At 41.4% G+C, this 21,013-nt stretch overlaps 1 protein-coding gene across 1 annotated transcript; it reads left to right on the forward strand.

Moving 5' to 3' along the window:
- The first annotated feature begins 13,890 nt into the window (after window positions 1-13,890).
- Window positions 13,891-20,658, forward strand: ednrba (endothelin receptor Ba). Its single transcript, XM_030751670.1, has 8 exons — window positions 13,891-14,149; window positions 14,855-15,345; window positions 16,155-16,267; window positions 17,081-17,285; window positions 17,893-18,042; window positions 18,378-18,511; window positions 18,642-18,750; window positions 19,497-20,658. Exons 2-8 carry the CDS (start codon window positions 14,932-14,934, stop codon window positions 19,629-19,631), a joined length of 1,260 nt encoding a protein of 419 aa, XP_030607530.1. The 5' UTR covers window positions 13,891-14,149; window positions 14,855-14,931; the 3' UTR covers window positions 19,632-20,658.
- Window positions 20,659-21,013: the final 355 nt, after the last annotated feature.

A 21,013-nucleotide genomic window follows, 5' to 3' on the forward strand; every position in this document is an offset into this window, starting at 1 on the left:
TTTCACAGTAATCTGGTCATATTTCTAAGTTCTGGACAAATCTACATTTGATCCGATGACGCCACTGAATGAATAGTTTAAGTATTATTGCAACAAATCCTGAGGAGAATGTGGATGTGTATATGAAATTTAATGAAAATTCATCACGCAAGCCAGCTGACACTGCCTATCAAGAATGAAGGCTGGCCTGCTTTATGTACCTCACCTTGCAAAGGTCTCTGCAATGACCAAAAGCCTCTCCCCCCTCTCTGCCCCCAGCCAAATATCCTCCTCAGTCTCCTTTCCAAATCTTTCAGCTAGGTAACAAAACCAAAGGTGAAAGCACAACCTGCATTTACGAGACTGGTACTAAACTGAAATGAACTCTAAAACTGCACTTGCACGATTACAAATATTTTCTCAGTATTGAATGTCATCAGAGTGGCCAATGCACAATGCACATCACAGGCCCTTTGCAAATGTTAAAAATACAAAAAAGACTGACAACAATAGCAAGATAAGATCAGGTCATTCTGAAGTCAGCTGTACTGATTCCCACTACATGTCAGTGATTTTCACTAAATATGCAGCATTATGAGATGCACACGCGTGTCTGATTAGATCAACCAAGATCATTTTTTGCTCTAATTTCTCTTTTAAAATCTAGCCCAGTCCCAAAGGACAACATGCTAAAATGAAGAGAACAACAGTGGACAAAAACAGATTTTTAAACAACAGAGACTGCTGTTTTTGCACAGGAAAATCAATATCAGAAGGCTGTTCCTGATACTTTATGCATTCAGCATAATAAACTCTCCCAGAAGGAATGCAGAAAATGTACGAACATTTGGTTTGTATTTCTATGGTCCCATAAGATTACCATCTGTGAGTCTGTCTCAGTCTCACCATTTCTCCTCTTCACCCAGGCGTGAAGTTGAATCTGAGGAGTGTCAGGATAGCACCAGCGGATATGTGGAAGAATACAGTATATATATATATATATATATATATATATATATATATATATATATATATATACAGTATATTCTCCTTGCAGGGCACTTTTTGCCATTTCAGCGTCACTCCACTGTTGGGAATAAACAGACTAAGAACTAGCCAGCTGAAGACGAGCACTATTCAGGATGCAATGTGTGACAATAACACTGAAAAATGAAATAAGACTGAAAGCAGACAGGGCCGGCACGGTCGTGCAGTGTTTAGCGCTGTGGCCTCACAACAAGATGGTTCGGGCTTTGAATCCTTGGGCCAGCTGAGGCTCTTCTGCATGAAACTGCACGTTCTCCCTGTACCTGCATGAGTACTCTCCAGGTACTCCTCCACAAAGACGTTCTTGCTAGTTTAAATGGTGATTCTAAATTAGCTGTGGCTGTGTTAGCCCTGTAATGGGCATTCTCAACAGGTCCCTTCAAAAGCTCTTTGGGTCCTCAGTTATACTTGTAAACTATTATACATTATGTTTAGCTGCAAGAGGAATGAATACTTTTAAACTGGTTTAACTGCTATGAGTTTTATAAAAGGACACGAGACAGTGAGACTGAGCATCCACTGAACTGAACTGAACTGAATTTAGAAAAGTCACATTCTCTCACAGTGAATCTTTTGTACCTCTCTGTGTACATTGTTGGGTCCACACGTGTTAATTTGCTAGTTTATCACTCTCTGCCATGGGATCTGCAGGGAACTGGCTGTGATTGTGTTTCCATAAAAGGTGAAAGTCCAGACTGACTGAAACACTCGAACTGCTGCTTTGTGCACACAAGTCAGACGCCACGTGTCAAATAAACACAGTGACTTTCCCTGGAGGTGAATGGAGAGCAGCAGAGATGGTGAAGATGAATCTTTTCTTACATAAAGGTGGGAAGGAAAAATAAGACATACACATAAGGAAAGCAGGTGGCGTGATATCTTTATGTTGAACCCCACCCCCGCCCAGAGTATGGCTGAAGAAATATATGAAGTGCGGGAGTTCATGTGTGGAGGAGAGAAACAAGTGGGGAATGAAGGAGCACCACTGTGGAAACAAAGCGTCTTGCAGACAGCGTAAATCACTGCACACATCTGTTAAATGTTATCACATACAGCTAAACACACAAGAACAATGCTCATCATGTGAAAGCTGAGGGTATGTTTCCAGTGTTTCCTATCATAGACCACGTTCTTAGACCGAACACCTGTGTTTTCCTGCTTTTGTGCAACCTTACCGTGTGTTCACTCACAGCAGCCGTGGATGCCAACCAGCAGTATCCTTTCATGTGCAATATGTGGAATATTCCTGCTTGGCACTTTGGTATCAGCTGGAGAAAATACTACATATTTCCAAGAACAACAGCAGAGCGGCAGAAACTGTTATTCCATTAGGAAGGATTTTCAGATACGTACCATACAGTGAACTCTCTCTTCTCCTCTGTTTGAGGTGCTTATGGAAAACAAGCAGGTTTTCTCTCTGTAAGTGGCATGCTCCACTGCTCACACTTAAGACCTTTAGACAACAGACACATACATGAGAGTGGATGCTGCTGACCTCTAAGAGGGCCATTAAAGAGAGAAAGGCACAGAGGAAGATGGCCTAAAGGAGACTAAACACGCACACATGCAGATACAATAACACAGACACACAGATGTGCAAATGCACTGCATCCTGGGTAGCCCGAGGGCAGCAGTTTAGTCATTTCACTGGTGCCTAGTGAATGTGAGGAGTGTTAGAGGGGCACAGTGTCTCCTTTTTGTTTCTGAACAGAGGGGAAAATCAAACCCCGGAGATGGTTAGAGGGCACAGAGAAAGGGCCAGAAGAAAAAGGATGCAGCAGATAAAAGGCAAGCAGGACAGAGAGAGCACGGAGACAAAGGAGACATTTTTTAACAGGCTATTCTCTAATGAGAAATAAAAGTGTATTGAGTCCTATCATTGTGGGGGAACCTTCAAATTACAATATATGTGCTGGGCTTTTCAAGCTAGATCCCTCAGAGAGACAGGGAGTGTGCTTCAGCTGTAACAGCGATGTGTTTTTAGTACAAATTTTAAAATGTGCCAAAAGCTGATTAATAATTCCTATGGTAGCCTAGCCATAAAGGTACACACACACTCTGACTAAAGTGAAGTGTCAAGGGCAGGACATTCAATAAACAGGGAGCAAATGGACAAATGAAAAGAAAGTAGATAGACACAGAGATGATCAAACAATGAGGCCCAGGCAGGAACAGGGCATTATGAGGGGACAAACATTTACAAAGAAGGGAAGCCAAAGACAGAAAGTGTGAGCAAGAGAAACACAAGTCTTCTTCTTTCGGCCGCTCCCTTTAGGGACCATCTGCCTCTATCTCACTCCAGATATTTAACATCCTTTGTCCAATATATCCACTATCCCTCCTCTGCACATTTCCAAATCATCTCATCCTTGCTTCTCTAATTTTGTCTCCAAACCATTCAACCTGAGCTGTCCCTCTGATGTATTTATTTCTAATCTTGCACATCATGGTCCCTCCAAAGAAAATCTGAGCACCTCCAGCTCGGCCTCCACCAAACCGTCCATCATAGCAGGTCTCACTACTATCTTGTAAACCTTCTCCTTCACTTTTGCTGCTATCCTCGACACCTGACACTCGTCTCCACCTGCTCCTCCTTGCCTCCACTCAGAGTGCTTCTCTTGTGTACTGTCTGTTGCTTTGGATGGGTGACCCCTGGTAGTTAAACTCATCCATCTTTGCTACCGCTACACTGCAAACCCAGATTTTGATTTGACCTAAAATATTGAGTTCATATTACTTAAAATTGCCTAGAATGTGAACATTACTTGTTAATGCTGAGTAGACTGTACTTTTTGATTATCTGTTTTATTGAAATTGTGGGTATGAGTTCAAACAACTTAATATCATCAGGTTTTGCACCTGCTAAAAATCTAGTTCATACCGGTTTTAACACTCTGGATTAATGAGCAGCAGCATGGTGGCGTGGTGGCAGTGACGTGCAGTCAGGGGAGGCAGGTGAGGCACGGCCTCACCTGTCATCGTGGAAATATAAAATTAAAAAATAAATTAAATGGTTATATTCATTCAGTGATTTGTATTTTAAAGTTCTTTTCCATTTAACTACACCATTTTTAGATTAGTTTTTTTCAAAATCGCTGAATTTTCGCATTTGCCGGTCAAATACTAAGAGACGGACGGTGAGGCACCAGCCCGGCGAGCCGCACCACGGATTGCGCAATCCGTGGTGCGGCTCAGTATAGTCATTGCCAATGACTACTAACTGTGCTGGCATGCTATGCAGTGAGACCGGATTACTTTCCGGTCTCACTGCACTTTTACTATATGAACTAAATTTCCATATTTTAGCTGGTGTATATAATGCACAGTTTATTTTTTGTTTTTTTCATTAACAACTGTATGTGTGTGTAATGCATTCTTGTGTTGAGCGATCATGAAACTGCTGCGAAGAGACTCTAGGTGAGGCACGCAGTTCTCGTGCCTCATGGTAGGGGGCGCTGGTGATCCCAGGGACTCTACGACTCCTCGGCGGCAAGCTACCATAAACAGTTAGCAAGGCCAGTTAGTTTTTCCTGTTGCTTGGCCTTATGTTCAACATGGAAGATTACATAACTCAACTGAAAGAATTTTCTAAACTGGACTTTCAATCGAAGCAGAAGATAATAATTAAAGGAAGACCAACACCGGAGCTAAAAGGTTTGCTTCAGACTATGTTAATGTTAAACAAAACAACTGTTGCCAATCAAATGGTGAATAAGCTATATGTTTGTAAATCTGATGTGATGACGTCAGTGCCTCACCAGTCACGACCCTCACCGCACGTCACTGCGTGGTGGTTAGCACTGCTCCCTCACAGCTAGAATAGCTATCTAATAATCTGGGTTTGATTCCACCTTGGCCCAGGCCTCTCTGTGTGGAGTTTGCATGTTCTCCCCGTGTCTGTGTGGGTTTCCTCCTACAATCCAAAGACATGCAGTTATTGGGGTTAGGTCACTCTAAATTGCCCACAGGTGTGAATGGTTGTCTGGCTCTCTCTGTGTGTTAGCCCTGCAACAGGCTGGTGACCTGTACAGGGTGTACCCTGCATCTTACAGCCTTGTCAGCTGGGATAGGCTGACAGGGCTACTTACCTGAACCAGAGCCAAGAACCAGAGAAAAATCACCTGCACCCAAAACCAGTGGTAACTGGACTCAAAGCCTGAGAAGCAAAACCTGAAATGACATCAACCATAACAGAACCTTCTGGCTACCATGGAGTCAGCGGACACCAACTCAGTGTAGAGAACACTTGCCGACAGGGTAAGTGTATCTTATAGTGAGTTCTCTTAGGAAAGTGTGACAAAGCTCTTTGGGTGTTAACAGAACAACATCAGTCAACTCAGAACCAACTCAATCATCTGGGAGCTACGTTACAGACACTGATCACCCTCCACAAAAAGCTTCAGTTCACCTCCAGTCCTGTCCATCCTGAGCCTACTTTCCAAATTCACTGTTGAAGTTGACACCTCTGATACTTTAATGTCAGAGGTGTCAATTATTATTGATCACTCTCCCAGGTGGTTGAAAATGAAATGCATCCATGAGCCTTTTTCTCTCCCCACAGAGAGAGGTGTGAGGTGTTGTGCTCTACTGCTCATGCTTAAGACCTTTAGACAACAGACACAGGCCATTAAAGAGTGAAAGGCACAGAGGAAGATGGCTTAAAGGAAACTAAAGATACACACATGCAGATGCACTAACTTACATTTACAGATGTGCAAATGCACGGCATCCTGGGTAGCCTCAAGGCAGCAGTTTAGTCATTTCACTGGTGCCTAGTTGATGTGAGGAGTGTTAGAGGGGCACAGTGTCTCCTTTTTGTTTCTGAACAGAGAAGAAAATCAAGCCCTGGAGATGGTTGGAGGGCACGAAGCACAGATAAAGGGCCAGAAGAAAAGACAGAGGAGAGAGAGAGAGAGAGGAAGAGAGGATAAAAGGCGAGCAGGACAGAGAGAGCACGGAGACATAGGAGACATTTTGTTACAGGCTATTCTCTGCTGAGAAATAAAACTGTGCTGAGTCCTATCATTGAACCTTCAAATTACAATATATGTGCTGTCCTTTTCAAGCTAGCTCCCTCAGAGAGACAGGGAGGGTGCTTCAACTGATGTATTTTTTAGTACACATGATAAAAATGTGCCAAATGTTGGTTGACAGTTCCTGTGGCAGCCAAGCCATAAAGGTAAAGGTAAAGGTGTTTATATGCTTCAAATAACGTGAACTGTCAGGATGGAGAGGAGGACATAAAAGCAGGACATGGAAGCTGACAAAATGAACAAAAGGAGAGTTTTTATTTGGCTGTTTCAAAAGTCCAGTAAAAAAAAAATAAAAAAGAAAAGTCCAAAAGGAAACACGAAACAGGAATCCAAAACAAGCACAGGGAGCATGAGTGAACCAAAAAACATGAGCACAAACAAACTCTCTGACAAAGGGTAAACAGACTTGTACATACTGCCTTTCTACTCAGTTGAGCACTCAAAGCGCTTTCTTACTACAAGTCTCATTCAGCCAATCACACACACTTTAATACAGAGCATTTATCTGTGCCTAAGGGCCATTTTACACCCGTCATGTGGTGCCTTGCAAATGTTAGCTGCATTTCTGCAGGTCGTGCACCTCTCGATTTTTGTAACCTGGCGTGCTGTGCCGCTGCTGCGTCAAAGATCATGTGCTGATGTGGCGGTATTTTCTGTAAGGGCGAGCATAAACAGATGTCACTGTGTGTTGATGTTACCACAAGCGTGAAAAGCACCCTTGTGTAGCAGGTATACAGGTGGCTTAACGTTCACACACACACAAGCAATGTCTTTAAACCCTTCCCCTGCAGCGTTCTGATGGCAGGATTGGGGTGACACATTTCTGCAGCTTACTGTCTAATACTGATGCAAATTTTACGGTCATAAATTAGCAGTCACCAGCTGAGTACCCTATAACAAACTAGTCTTTCATTGATTTTGACTGATTTGAAGTTCTCTGTTTTTAATCTTTATTTGTTTTTTATTTTATTTGTTGCCACTTTGTCCAATTGAGTTCAACTTCATGAATGTGTCCAAGGAGAGACTGTGTGAAAATGGGCACTGTTACACAAGCGTGTAGAACTTATTAGGAATGGTCCGAAGCAATAACTAGCGTTACATCTGACAGTGAGAAGTGCCAAATCTCCATCAATAAGACTATTTGTGTATATGTCCTCAAATGCCTTTAAATTAAAAACCACACTGGAAAAGGTTACACATTTATTTGCTCAAGGCTCATCTGCTGCATCTCCCTCCTTTCAAAAGAAAAAGAAGAGAACGGCCACTTTATTGCATCCAGTGACAGCAGTTCAGATTTCTTCTTTGTGGGTTAAGCAGACAGCATCTAATCACCCCAACTTTGGCCTCTTGTCCAGTGGTTCTCTGTAAGTTTTAGAAATTATTTTAAGCTACATAGCAGAAACGTTGAACCCATATGAGCACAGTTGCAGCCTCAGTTCCTCAGCTGGAGCTGATAAAAACAAGGTCTAATTCTAAAGGTTATTGTGCTTTTGCCATCATGGCCCACAAGCTGTGACAAAATTTCTACCCATCCATTTTCTTGAGCTTATCCCAAGCAGGGTCGTGGTCAGGCTGGAGCCTATCCCAGCTGTCACAGGGCAAGAGGCAGTGTGCACCCTGGACAGGTCGCCAGCCTGTCACACGGCCAAAGAGAGATACAGCTCTCATAAAGTAGCAGTAAATTACTCTTTATTAAGCCAACACTTAGTGCACAAGTCTTCAGAGCAAAGGCCAATCCAACTTTTCCAATACACACACACACACACACACACACACACACACACACACACACACACACACACACACACACACACACACACACACACACACACACACACACACACACACACACACACACAGTTCAGCTGTAAATCAGTTTCTGCCGCCTCTAACAGAGCATGCTCGGAGGGTGTGTTGTGTTCTCAGTAATATGGCCTCACGTTGACACTGATGGTAGTGAATCCTTGCCTCTTCAAAACAACTCAGTCCTTTGTCCTCACAGGACCTGAGGACAAATAAAGACACCCGCTTTGAGAGATGAGAGGGGTTCTCCACACATTAACCAGCACATGCAAAATGCCCTCATAAAAACACAGGCAGTGCTGAAAGGAGTGATTCAAATGCTCTCTGCTTTAAATTGTACATCTGTTTACTGGGACATGAGTCACAGTTAGGCAAGAAGGGTGAGAGACTATTACTAATAGCCTATAGGAGGCAATAAAAGGTCATAAAAAAGTAGTTACATAGACTAAATAAAGCAAAACACTCGAGGCACTTGTTAATTTTGATTTGGGGCTATAATGTGTAATTTTTGAAAGAGAAAGAAAGTATCAAAAATACACCTTTGACTCTTTGTGTCAAAAAAAAAAGATGTGCTTGACAAAATTTTACCAGCAAACTGTGTTTAAAAGTAAAAATGTATCTTTAAAGGCCTTTTTCTCAAAATGAGTTTTATGTCCCATTCTGACTCTGACATAAACCAAACCGTATTACTTCTGCCTATATCCATAAGCTTTTTACAGTCCAGAGAGGTTTGTTTAAATAACATCTCATTCCAAAAATAGGGCAAAAATTAACTTTTTCTGGATGTTGACAATATTTTCTGGGGGAAAAAAGGCGATTGGACTAATTTAGGACTTTTCACCTCTCATCCATGTTTTTGATCTCAATAGGCCACATGATGAAATGGGACCCACGCCTTTTTTCGCACCTTGGCTCATGTGATGATGCACATGAACAAAAGTGGGTCAACAACCACCTCTAAGGGGACCCCTAGGGTTTAAATACCTGGGACTCTCTACCATTTGTTTTTAGAACTGAAGAAGCCTCTTGGATGAGAGTTACCTTTTTTTCATGATCCAGAGACTACCATGACCTGGGTGACTGAGAACCTACACAGGCTGTCTGTACTTTCAGACTCAAGATATGAAGGATAATTCCTATGTTTTATCATTGGAGGAGGGGTCCCCTTTACCAAAGAAGCAAAAACACGACCAATATCTTAATGAAATGCCATCCTCTTCCTCCTCATCTCAAGCCTCATCTCCTGAACTGAAGTCAGGGCTCTAACACGTCCATAAACACACTTATTTATTCCCAATATTGTTGCAATTACTTATTGTCAGCAGATTAGAAATGGGACTCTCCCATCTCCGGACAGCTGATGAGCCACAGCAACAGCTGGTTACAAGCAAACATCACAGCAGCTACTGTTAGACTTGAGTGTCCTAAAAATCACACTTTCCCTCTGATAAACTGTTTGATTACATTCTCACATTGTATGAGAGATTATTCACTGAGGTTCCGCATGTCCTCAACAGCTCATCTTAGTATCACTGTCATCGGAAAGAAGTGAGCTTTACTGACCCCTTGACTCATATCGGACTCCTTTCGCAAAGTTTTACAGCCTCATCCAGCGTAAATAGACGTGGATGCTTCTCACCTGGCATTGACAGCTAAGGTAAACAGTGGACTGACAGTAAAAAAAAACTCCCAGGCAGAGCTGATCTGGGATCACTTTGCTATCTGAGTACATGCACTACAGATGAACAGTGGCCAGAGTTTTTGAGGTGGTAAAAAATGTAAAATGCCACAAAATATTTAACTGACCATTAACTGTGTCAGGTTTTTATTTCCCGATTTATTGCTAAGTGTTGATATTAATCAAATATGCTAAAATACAGTGTACAACTTTTGGTTTTTTTTTAACACAAACAGAAGTAGAAACAGGCCAGCCGGCCGTAGTTGTTATGTCTAAATTTAATGTTTTTGAGCTCTCTTGGCTGACTAAAACATGTTTGTCCTACAGCAGCCACCGTAGCTAGGATTATGCACTTAAATTGGGAGGGGTAAGAAAACAGAACTCACTTAACTGCAATCTGCAATCTACTGACATCAAATGGTGAACATTTTACTCACTGTAACTTTAAATAAGCGGCCTACAGACATTTTGGAGGTATCTGACCATCAGCAGGTAACCTACTGTTAGCCCTAATTAACTATAGCTAGTCCCATTCCTCGATCTCTAAAGGCGAACTAAACTAGGTGAATCCTGGTAGTGGTACCAGCGAGTAAAGTGAGAAAACCAGCCAAGTGAATACAACGTTCAGCTAACGCAATTTGGATATTACCGGGAGGCAGCTGTCTGGTCTTTGTGGTGGCTAACCTACTCTGATCAGGGGACTGCACATGCCGAAACCCTCCTCACATGCACATTAGAAAATAAGCTGGCAACCTCCTGACAGCAGGAACAAGAACTCCTTTATTTATTGTGTTTGGCTCAGCAACATGGAAAGGTCACAAAGAAAGACTCCACCACTTAAAAACAGTAAAGCTAAGCATGTGGAATACAGTGTATAAATACTTCCATTGTATATATTTAACTTCTATGCTACTTGCTCAATTTAGAAACTTTTTCCTGTGTTTTTGGGAACTTTCTTCTACAATGGTTTTAAATGATCTTTGTTTCTGTTTCATTGTTTTTAGTGGATAATTTAACTTCTTGCCAACAGTTGAACATTAACACTCGTTGGATGAAGAAGCAGAGTGAGTATAATTTAGCGAGATAAAGAGTTGAAAAGGTGAGAATGAGATTTAAAAGGTATGGTTTTATTTTACCTTCTATATGATTCTACAGGGTTTAACTCAGCTCTCTGGACATCAGGTATCCCACCTTATCCCTTATCTAAACTATTGACTATGGAAATATAGAGAAAGTTTTGTATCAAACCTTTAATGTGTAAATAGGTGTAAATATGGATTAGCATGGGTGCTATTTCTGTGACAGCTCATGCATCATCTTAGCTCAGGTAACAATTTCAGTTACTAAAACAATGCCTCAATTAATATCTCCTTCTCTTTAGCTCTCTTGTTGAACTTAAAATTATGCAATTGTGAAAGGCTGGAAACACACAACTAATATCAGCTAGGCAGTGTGTGAAAAAGTACACTGATTGGGATCATTGTTCTGCTGCTTGACCCTTTTTCATTTAGCTGTCAGTATACAGAGGAGTTCATTATTGACTTAATGACTGCAAGGTGCTTTGGCTGCAAACCATGCCCAAACCATCACCCCTCCACCACCGTGCTTGACAGTTTGTTATGCCCCCCCAAAGGTCTGGACACAGAGGTGAGATTAAGTGAGTTTATTTACAGTTCTTTAAACGATTGGAATGGGGCTCTTATACTGGCAAGCAACTCTCCACTCGAGGCTCCTCGATCTCCAAACTCCAAGACTCTCCCAGCTTGAGCTCACCTTTACTGCTGTTGGTGTCCGCTTGTAAGCAACGTTCCAGGGTCCCCTTGATGGAGACATCTGCCTTTTAAGGTTAGGGCCCACTCTGCTAAACAGCAAACAGGTGAGTGTATTAATGAGGAACGGGTGTGTAAATTGGAGAGACCAAGAAGGGAGAGAGAAAGGCTCGCCAGGAGGACTGGGGAATCATGACACAGTTGGTGTAAGGCAGGGTTATTCAATTAGCAGCCCGGGGGCCACATCCGGTCCGCGAACCCCCTTTGACTGGCCCATCCCCTGACTGACCCAACGTAAGCTGCAAAACGCATTTAAATCATATTTGCTGTGACAGTTTTAAAAATTCCCGCCCTTCCTCTTGTAATTGAACGCACCACTAGCAACGCCAGCCCAGAATACTCTCTCCAAGTGCGACAACCGCCAAAATATGTCACTGACAAGTCAAAGACGTAAAATTGACAATGAAAATCGCCGTTTTAACCCTGCTTGGACTGATAAATGTGTTTATTTTACCCCAACTCTAAGACTGAACTCATTAAGTCAGCATTACTTTGAATATGCAGAAGAAGCTTTAATTTTACAGTTATTAAGTGTTCACTTGGTGCAATTTCTTTTGTTGAAATATTTAATGCACTGCATCAGTTGGTCTTTCTAGTTCAACAAATGCACTTTTGCAAATACATCTAAAATGTTATAGAAGACTTTACTGTTGCAAAAAGTTGTTATTATTACATTTTTTTTTATTAAACATATGTGTGGTGAATAGATGCCTTGTTAAAAATATTCTGGTCAAGGTTTGGACCAAATGTTAAAATTTGCAATGCACTTGAATTATTTTGCTCATCAATAAATGATGCAGTATAAAGCCTTTATTGTGAATTCCTTTATTTATTTTTATGACTTAGTTCAGGTGTTAGCATATTTAGAGTTAAATCTCAAGAAATAATATAAGTAGGGGTCTTCGGCCCAGTGGCATCTCAAAATTTTCAAATCTGGCCCAGAAGAAAAAGTAATTGAATAGGCCTGGTGTAAGGTGTTTGTGCTGATATGCTGTGTTTGCCTTTCTGTAAATATGGTGCTGTGCATTGTGTGTTCCAGAGGTTTTGTGCTTTGTTCAGATGCAACTTTGCAAATCTAAGCCGTGGTGCCATGTTCTTTTAAACGGCTTTCTCCTGGCAAACTTTCCAAACAGGCCATACTCGCTCAGTCTTTTTCCAACCGCACGGTCTGACCTTGGGGTGAATTTTCTGCAGCATCCACTCCTGGGAAGATTGGCAGCTTGTGAAAAATTTTTTTCACTGCAGAATGATGGACTTCAAATTATTTAGAAGTGGACCTATAACCCTTTGCAAACGTTCATAAATTTCTTTTATCTTTAAAATTCTGCTTAAAATTCTACTGCCTTTTTTTTGTATTGGCAACATTTAGGAAATGATATTGGCATATGGGGATTCTAACTATAACATTTTAGTTTGTATCCAGATATCAGGTCACATTTGACCTCTGATCTCACTTTTACATTTCACATCTGCCTTTCTCTCAAGTTGATGTATGAATGTGTGTGTGCGTGATTGAGACACGTTGCATAAGCGTTACATAAGAGTCAGTCCGTTTACCATGTTTATCCTCGTCACTGCAGTCAAAGAAAAAAAGCAAAAACAACCGAATGCAAATGGGCTGATATCAGGGTGGGATGGAGGGTTTGGGTGGGAACAACACATGGATGCACGTACCTGATAAGAGTTACTTAAACATATGAATAAAAGAATGATAGTTTCACCCACTAAAACTAGAGCGCAAGCTTCTCACATGGTCTGTGCCTCACAGCAAGACATATTCTTTACCATATAATTACATGTAATTACATGACAATGCTCCAAAAGCCACAAAACTCATGAACAAGGTCAAGAAGCCATGTTCAGTGACTCATATTAGTGGACGTGAGGCCTAGCAGTCAGCTGTGCTGACACATGTCAGTCAAAGTAGCCACACCCCCATCTTTAACCCTCAACAAAATCCAAATAGGTGTACAGTAAACAAAATTGTTATAAAAGGGATAATCTATCCATTATGTGTAAATGTGTGTGACTTCCATTCCATACAGTTTTATAAAATGTTGCTCAAATATTACTTTTTTACAGCAAGTGATAATTTAAAAATAGCAGAATCATTATCTGGTGTTTACAGAGTATGTGAAATATGCCAGTGATGTAATTATGGGGGATGTATATTAAAAGAAATAACTCAGTGTCAGATACTCATAACTTGAGCAGTAAGAAGGAAAAAACATTTAAATAGGACAAATAAAACTTTAATGATCAACCTCTGTATGAATCCCAATAAATGGTTTCATTGTGTAATGAGCTTACCATTATGCACCAGAAAACCACACCATAACACTTGGGAGCTGATTTCACATTTTACCACGTTTACTTCATTAATACTCTGATGAATAACTGAATAACGTGAACATCCTGCCCATCTTCCCTCACTCCCTCCCCTACATAAAAAGAGGAGGGGTTCGGGGGGGGGAAGGGATCAACCCTGCAGACTCTTGAGACAGTGCACACTGAGACTAAACAGCCAGTACTGGAGAGGAGAGCACCAGCAGAACTGCTGACTGGAGCCTGTGGGACACATAACTGTAACTTTTTTTTATTAACTTTGGCCCCAGTGACAAAGAGGACTGCTGCTGTTGGAGATGACTGGACTGTCACTGTTGGAGCAATATCCCTCCTCTTTAGGAACTGTTCTCTGTCCTGAGATCCTGAGAATTACTGAAGAGCTTTGATCTAAGAGGCACAGATATTGGAGAATTCCCACTTCAGTTCACAGTTTGGTAAGTAAGATCTTTAACACGGGCAGCTAGAGAACTTTAATCAGCTGATTTATGGACTGTGATAAAATAACTGTTTAATTTATAAAAGGGGGGGAAACTAGATCCTACCCGTGTATTTATGTCTTCTCTGACATCCTTTTGAACATTATAACACATGTGCACCTTAAACTGGGATTTTAAGTGGCTGAAGAGAAATTTTCCTCGTTCAGCGAAAGAATTTTAAAGCACCCTCGTAATTGTGACCCCTGAACATTTTGTACAGTGATGCACAAACATCCACAAGAAATAACACTGACCAAAAGATGTTTTTGAGTCTAAGGGGGCTTTGATCTCTGTCTACATGAGCTACAAAGGAAAGCTGAGATAAAAAAAAAAAAGTTGTTTGATTTTATATGATAATAATATTCCCGTAGTCCAGTGGTTCCCAAAATGTGGGATGGCTCCACTGGTATTGTATGGAGCCACTGGCACAGATGGCCTGGTGAAAAATATGAAGTTAAAGTTTATAATAGGATATATTTGTTTGATTGTTTTAGGGGCATTAAAAAAACCAAAAACACCTTTTTTGTTATTTTCTGATCAAGTAAACACTTGGGGGTGTGGTGTGTGAGTTGTTTTCAGCTTCTGAACACCAGAAGAAGTTTGAGAACTGCTGCTGTAGTCCAGCACCAGGCCTGTTCACAGCATTTGCAATTTGTGTTCCAGGATCACTGAAGAAGAAGAAGAAGAAGACGAGGCTGCAGGCCTGTTTGTTGGATAAAAGCCATAATCAAAATCAAACGATGAGGACTCATCTCTTCTGCTTGGAGTTACTTGTTTTGGCAGTCCACATACTTGTGGCCAGTGGACAGCTGGAGCCAAAGAAACAAGTGCCCCAGGAACCTCTCGCTATTACCCCAAAACTAGGGCTCGTAGAACGAGATGTGCAGGGTGCAGTGCGGCCCAACAACACCATGCCCCGCCGCCGCCTACCACCCATGTGCACCGGACCCACAGAAATCCGAGACACTTTCAAGTACATCAACACGGTGGTGTCCTGCCTGGTTTTCGTTGTTGGTATTATTGGGAATTCCACTCTTTTGAGGATCATCTATAAGAATAAGTGCATGCGTAATGGGCCAAACATACTGATTGGCAGCCTGGCACTTGGAGACCTGCTGCATATCATCATCGGCATTCCCATTAATGTTTATAAGGTGAGACGAGGTGCAAAATACGATTAAGTCTATACAGCATAGGCTGGCTAACAGCTTTATAATAATGTTTTTCTGCTTAACATGATTTTTACTTACAGCTAATCCATGTAACTTAAAAATCTACAGAGATACTAGATGCATAGAAATATTTTCCGCATACTAGACTTTAAAAGTGCACAAAAATTCTTATCAAACTCATAAGAGAGCACACATGCATACTTGTGAAAGTAGGCTCCCACGTAGTTTTCTAAAATGTTATTACTTTACTGGATCCTGAGCCCCTCCATATCCCCTTATATCTCTGGCATGTTTTAATCTGTTGGGCTCCTTTTGTGTGAGCGAGTGAGAGTGAACGAAGAGTGTCTGTATATTTGGGTAAAGGGGCAAGCATGTTAAAACAACTGGTCACAGTTGCATACCAGAGCAAAGACAGGACAGACAGGGTGGTATGGAAAGAAACATGTTCACATGTGATTTCAATAAGTTTTCAATCATATTCCAGCCACCTATCCAAAGACAGCATGAAAGGGTCCATATCTTACAGGCTTTTTTTTTTTTTTTTTTTTGTTCTCCAAGAATTACCTCACTGGGTTACAATGCTTGGAGGTCAAACTGAGATACACAGGACTCACTGTGGTTTTAAAGAAAAGCCCCAAAATGTTAAACCTGACATGAAGAGAACAATAAGTTCAGGTTCACACATGTCTGGTCTGCGCTGCACGCCTGAGGCGGAGTAAAAACTGGAGCTAGAAAATTGGCTTCCCTTGCTACCATGGTTGATATCTGTCATCAACTCTTTCTCTCTTCAGCTCCTGGCAGAGGATTGGCCATTTGGGGTGACTCTGTGCAAACTGGTTCCATTTGTCCAGAAATCCTCAGTGGGGATTACAGTGCTGAGTCTGTGCGCGTTGAGTATCGACAGGTAAACACGCAGCCACTGCAAATGAACAGCGTTAGCTTGTTTTTTCATTGCCACATCTGTAGTTCAGGATCAGAGAAACACTGTCAGAGTAGGGACTTTTTATCCTCACCTTTGCTCTTGTTACCACTGTCTGCTTTTACCTTTGAGGAATTAGGAAATTGACATATTGTGAGCTCCACTGTGAAACTGGCAACAAAAAAGGGGCAAATAAACCAAAACAAGATTTTTTTTTTTTTAAATCCACAACTTGTAAAGCTTGCATATCCACTGTTTCATTAAAAACTGCAAAAGCTAAAGAATTAAAACAATAACTAGTTTAGTGACTGGAGTTTGCTGCGGTAAGGCTAGCAGGCAGCAAGTGGCTCCAGCTGCAGGTCAGCATACACTTCTAATGCAAAACTTTAAGAATAAATACATTTTGAACAGGTGAGTTCTAAACACAAATATCCCTTGTATAGTTCTGCAGGGAATTAGCTGTGAAGTCTAAATTTATTGTATATTTGGTTATTTCATGTGAGGACAATGTTACTTTTTGAGCCAGCCACCAGTGGCCATTTTGGAGAACTGCAGTTTTGGCATCAGTATTGTCTTCAATTTTCATGACTTGAGGTTTTCACTTGCTTTGTGCTAATTAAATGAAGTTAACTAGCCATTTGCTCTAGCTGTATTATACAGTATCACCGATGACTATCTTACGAGCTGCGTCTCACAGAGAAGCAACTACTGTACATACATTTGCCAACACATCAAACTCTTCCTTGGAATAATTTTAATTTGGTGGATTATTGACTCCACATGTCATGGACCTTCCAGGTATCGTGCCGTGGCCTCTTGGAGCCGTATCAAAGGGATCGGAGTTCCAAAATGGATGGCTATCGAGATAGCACTCATCTGGATATTATCTATCATCCTGGCTGTGCCAGAGGCAATAGCCTTTGACATGATCACCATGAACTACAAAGGCGAACACTTGAGGATCTGTTTGCTGCACCCCGTGCAGAACACCAGATTCATGGAGGTGAGCTGGAACACACCAAATTTCAGAGGTCTGTGGTTCACTGTGCAGAAAAATAGTGTTTGTTGACACAGCTGTACGTCATATAATACATATACAGACAGATGCAGAGGTGAATGTGTGCATGTGTGTGTGAATATGCATTATATGCACACTTTAAACCACACGTGCGCACAATCATACTGTGACTGCTTCTCGACTGCATCAGGGTTTGAAAGAGTTTACAGAAAATGAAACGTCAAAAAGAAAAGGAAAAAATATGTGGACCACAGGAATTTGACTGTTTCCCACTTGGGACAGAAAGTACTACAGTGGTCGATTATGTGTAATGTAATATGTAATGCATTAATATACCGTATTTGCTATTACATTCTGCTAGCTTTATGTAAAAAAATGAAGAGTTTTAGTCCCACCGGGGGTCTTTTAATAAATTGATTTTTAAAAGTATGTCAACAGCAACTTGAAACACGCTCCTGAGTCAGACAGGTCAGACGGTGGCTACACGCCATTAAACTCCATATGCTTCTGACATGCTTCACCTTTAACTTAAGATATCCAGCACAGTTGTTTGAACCTAATCCAGTGCAGTCCTGCTATGTTGTCTGTGCAGTTTTATAAATCGGCAAAGGACTGGTGGCTGTTCAGTGCATATTTCTGCCTGCCGTTGGCCTGCACTGCCATTTTCTACACCCTGATGACCTGTGAGATGCTGAGGAAGAAGAATGGAGTGCAGATTGCTCTCAGTGACCATTTAAAACAGGTTAGATGGTGAAAGTCACAATATTAAGCCCGTTTGTTGTTGACCGCTGACTGTGGATTTAGTCAAGTAAAAATAATAAATTCCTAATGTATATTTTTCCTAATGTAACAGGTGGACAAATGGAAAACTTTACCAAAGTAATGTTCCACACTATTTTCTGCCTGATTTGCAACTCACATTTCCTGCTGAATTCAATTGGATTCCTGACAACAAATCTCTTAAAATTTGGGGGGAGAATATGTTTCCAATGATGCATAATTCCTTTAGGGCTTAAGTTTCACCACAGCTACTTCAGAGCCAAACTGTAATTTATGTGTGTGTTTGTGTGTGTTCAGCGGAGGGAGGTGGCGAAGACAGTGTTTTGTCTGGTTCTGGTCTTCGCTCTGTGCTGGCTGCCTCTCCATCTCAGCCGTATACTGAAGCTCACCATCTATGATGAAAAAGATCCAAACCGCTGTGAGCTGCTCAGGTATGGAGGGAAAATATTCATCTCAGGGTTTACAAGGATGAAAAAAAGCACAAAGCATGATAATAAAGCCAAGAAATGGCTTGCCCCAAAGACAGGGTGACACTAATGTGTCACTGTAATATTTTTTTAGTTTCTTTTTGGTGTTGGACTACATTGGCATCAACATGGCATCTGTCAACTCCTGCATCAACCCCATCGCCCTCTACATGGTCAGCAAGCGCTTCAAGAACTGCTTCAGGGTAAGGTGTAGCTAGCCACCAGGTAGCACATCATTAGATATCAACTAACCCAACTTCACTCACCCTCCAAACTCCTTATTTTACTTCCAAAGTTATAGAGCTGTACATTTTCGTTTTTTAGAGACACTAGATTACTATAGAACATGATATATCATCGTTAGGTAGAAGCTAGCTACCTAAATTCTTGCTAACTTCTAACTCCGCTAAACCTTGTAGATCCACTTTTTCATGGAAAGTTAGATGTTAAACTTTATTGTAACACCTGAGAGGACAGCCACACTGATCATTTTACTGGAAATGAAATAATTTGGACTGTTTTTAACTCTCGGTGGTGCCTCAGTGTTTGGACCAAGAAATGGCTAATAATGTCAGACTTAACAAGCGGACTGCTATTTAATTCATGCTAACAAAACAATTGGACAGCTATCCTGCCTGTGTTCACTACAGTTTGTTCTGCCTTGTTTGTTTAATCTTTACTAATCTGGACCATTTCTAGATGAGGCTTAACTTTCTGTGCCAAGCTAACTGGCTGCTGGCTTCAGCTCTACAGTAAAAATAGTAGTATTGATACAACTTTTGGCAAAAAGGAGAATAAGCTTATTTCTCACAATGCTGAAATATTTCTAAGGCTGCAAGAAAAAAAAAAAGCTGCAATAAGCGGACGCCCTTTCATCAAACTGCGAATAGTGTTCACACTCTTTCTCTTTTTTTACAGCCTGAGCCTCACAGTTTCTTTTCTTCTTTAGTCGTGTCTGTGCTGCTGGTGCCTCCCGGCAGAGATGTTAATGGATGAAAAGCAGTCGTGCATGAAGCTTAAAGTCACCGACCGAGGCTCCGATCAGAGCAACTCCCGCATGACCAACAAGTCCTCAACAGCCTGAGGAGAGGCACAGAAGTGAGAAACAACCATATTCAAGTATAGCTGAGTGAATGAGGACATGTGTTTTTATCTACAACATGATATGAAGTGTCCTTAAATTCTTAAAATATATACGTACCGTTGGAAATCAGCTCTCGCTGCAGCTCAATCCAACCTGAAACTCTTAGAACTTATCACGGAGGGTTGCACTCTCCTTGTCCAAGAGTGAAGTGTATTCTTGGATAGTGAGCGTCAAATTTGTACTGGTGTGAATTACATTAAAAATGGAGAACTGAACAAGGCCAAGGCACAACTGTGTTATGTAAAATTGGGGGTTAAGGGTCAACTAGCAAAGACAGCTTGTCAGGCTTGCAGCCTGGATAGTGAATGTGAAAGTTCTGCATTGTATGGACAGTATTAGAGTGTGGTGTATTTGTTACATACTGCAGCAGTTTGGAAAATGCCCATTTTGGTATTTTGCATGTTTTTTCCTGTAAAAATGAATGTATGATTTAAGCATTTTACATGCTTTTGCATATTTGTTAATGCTTTGAAGTGTATTTACTTTGTGTATTCTCAATAGTAACTGAACTACTGACATTGTGTGACTTCAGCTGTGTGACCATTAGCTATTGTATCATATTGTTCTGTACTTGCAGGGGCAGTTCTAGGGGCCACAGGGGCATTGGCCCCATTTGAAATCTGATTGCCCCCTGAAGTGCCCCTGTCCTGTCACTCATCTGCAATTCCATGCCGAAACACCAGTAGCGCTAATGAGCCAAATAGGAATGCTCAGCGTGAATAAAGCTTACAGAAGCAAACGAAGATTTGAACGATCTCCAGTGTTGCCAAGTCCACTTATTATAAGCGACTTTGGGCTTGTTTTTTTCTAAAGTCGCTTGTAAATCTCGTGAGTTGCGGGCTGCGTTTTTTTGGGCTTGTTTTTGAACATGAAGTTGCTTATTTGAGCTTGACTTTCTTTCCGAGTGAAACTCCTTGATTATCTCCCGGCGCCCCATAATAAAGCAAAAGACGAGTGGTAGGTAGTTTGTCCCTTCAAAACCCCCATTTCCTGTTTATCGCTCCGCCCAAGTTGACTCAAACAAACACTCATAACAGCCCAGAGTGAGGAGGAAGGATAAGAATGAGCTCCAGTAAGTGGGGAAAATATAGAAAAAATATAATAAAGAGTGGGAGAAAGAGAGCGCACTTAAATAATGGATCTGAGCTCAGATGGGAGACAGTGGCACAAAAAGTGGGTGTGCACTATATGCAATGCATAGGGGCGCCTCACAAGAAGGGGGCGCCAAAATGATGCGGCATATGATATGATCGATAACAGAGGCACAGCACTGATTAGGCGCCCCTGTGCTCCTATACCCCCCCTCCGCCTGTTGCCCCCCC

The sequence above is a fragment of the Archocentrus centrarchus genome, chromosome 17 (assembly GCF_007364275.1).
Source record: "Archocentrus centrarchus isolate MPI-CPG fArcCen1 chromosome 17, fArcCen1, whole genome shotgun sequence".
NCBI classification, from domain to species: Eukaryota; Metazoa; Chordata; class Actinopteri; order Cichliformes; family Cichlidae; genus Archocentrus; species Archocentrus centrarchus.

Bases quoted from the DNA above. Each gene is read 5' to 3' on its own strand.
- ednrba (XM_030751670.1), top strand. From the start codon at position 14,932: ATGAGGACTCATCTCTTCTGCTTGGAGTTACTTGTTTTGGCAGTCCAC. The intron at 15,346-16,154 runs GTGAGACGAGGT...TTCTCTCTTCAG, and splicing joins TTCCCATTAATGTTTATAAG to CTCCTGGCAGAGGATTGGCC. The intron at 18,043-18,377 runs GTTAGATGGTGA...GTGTGTGTTCAG, and splicing joins TCAGTGACCATTTAAAACAG to CGGAGGGAGGTGGCGAAGAC.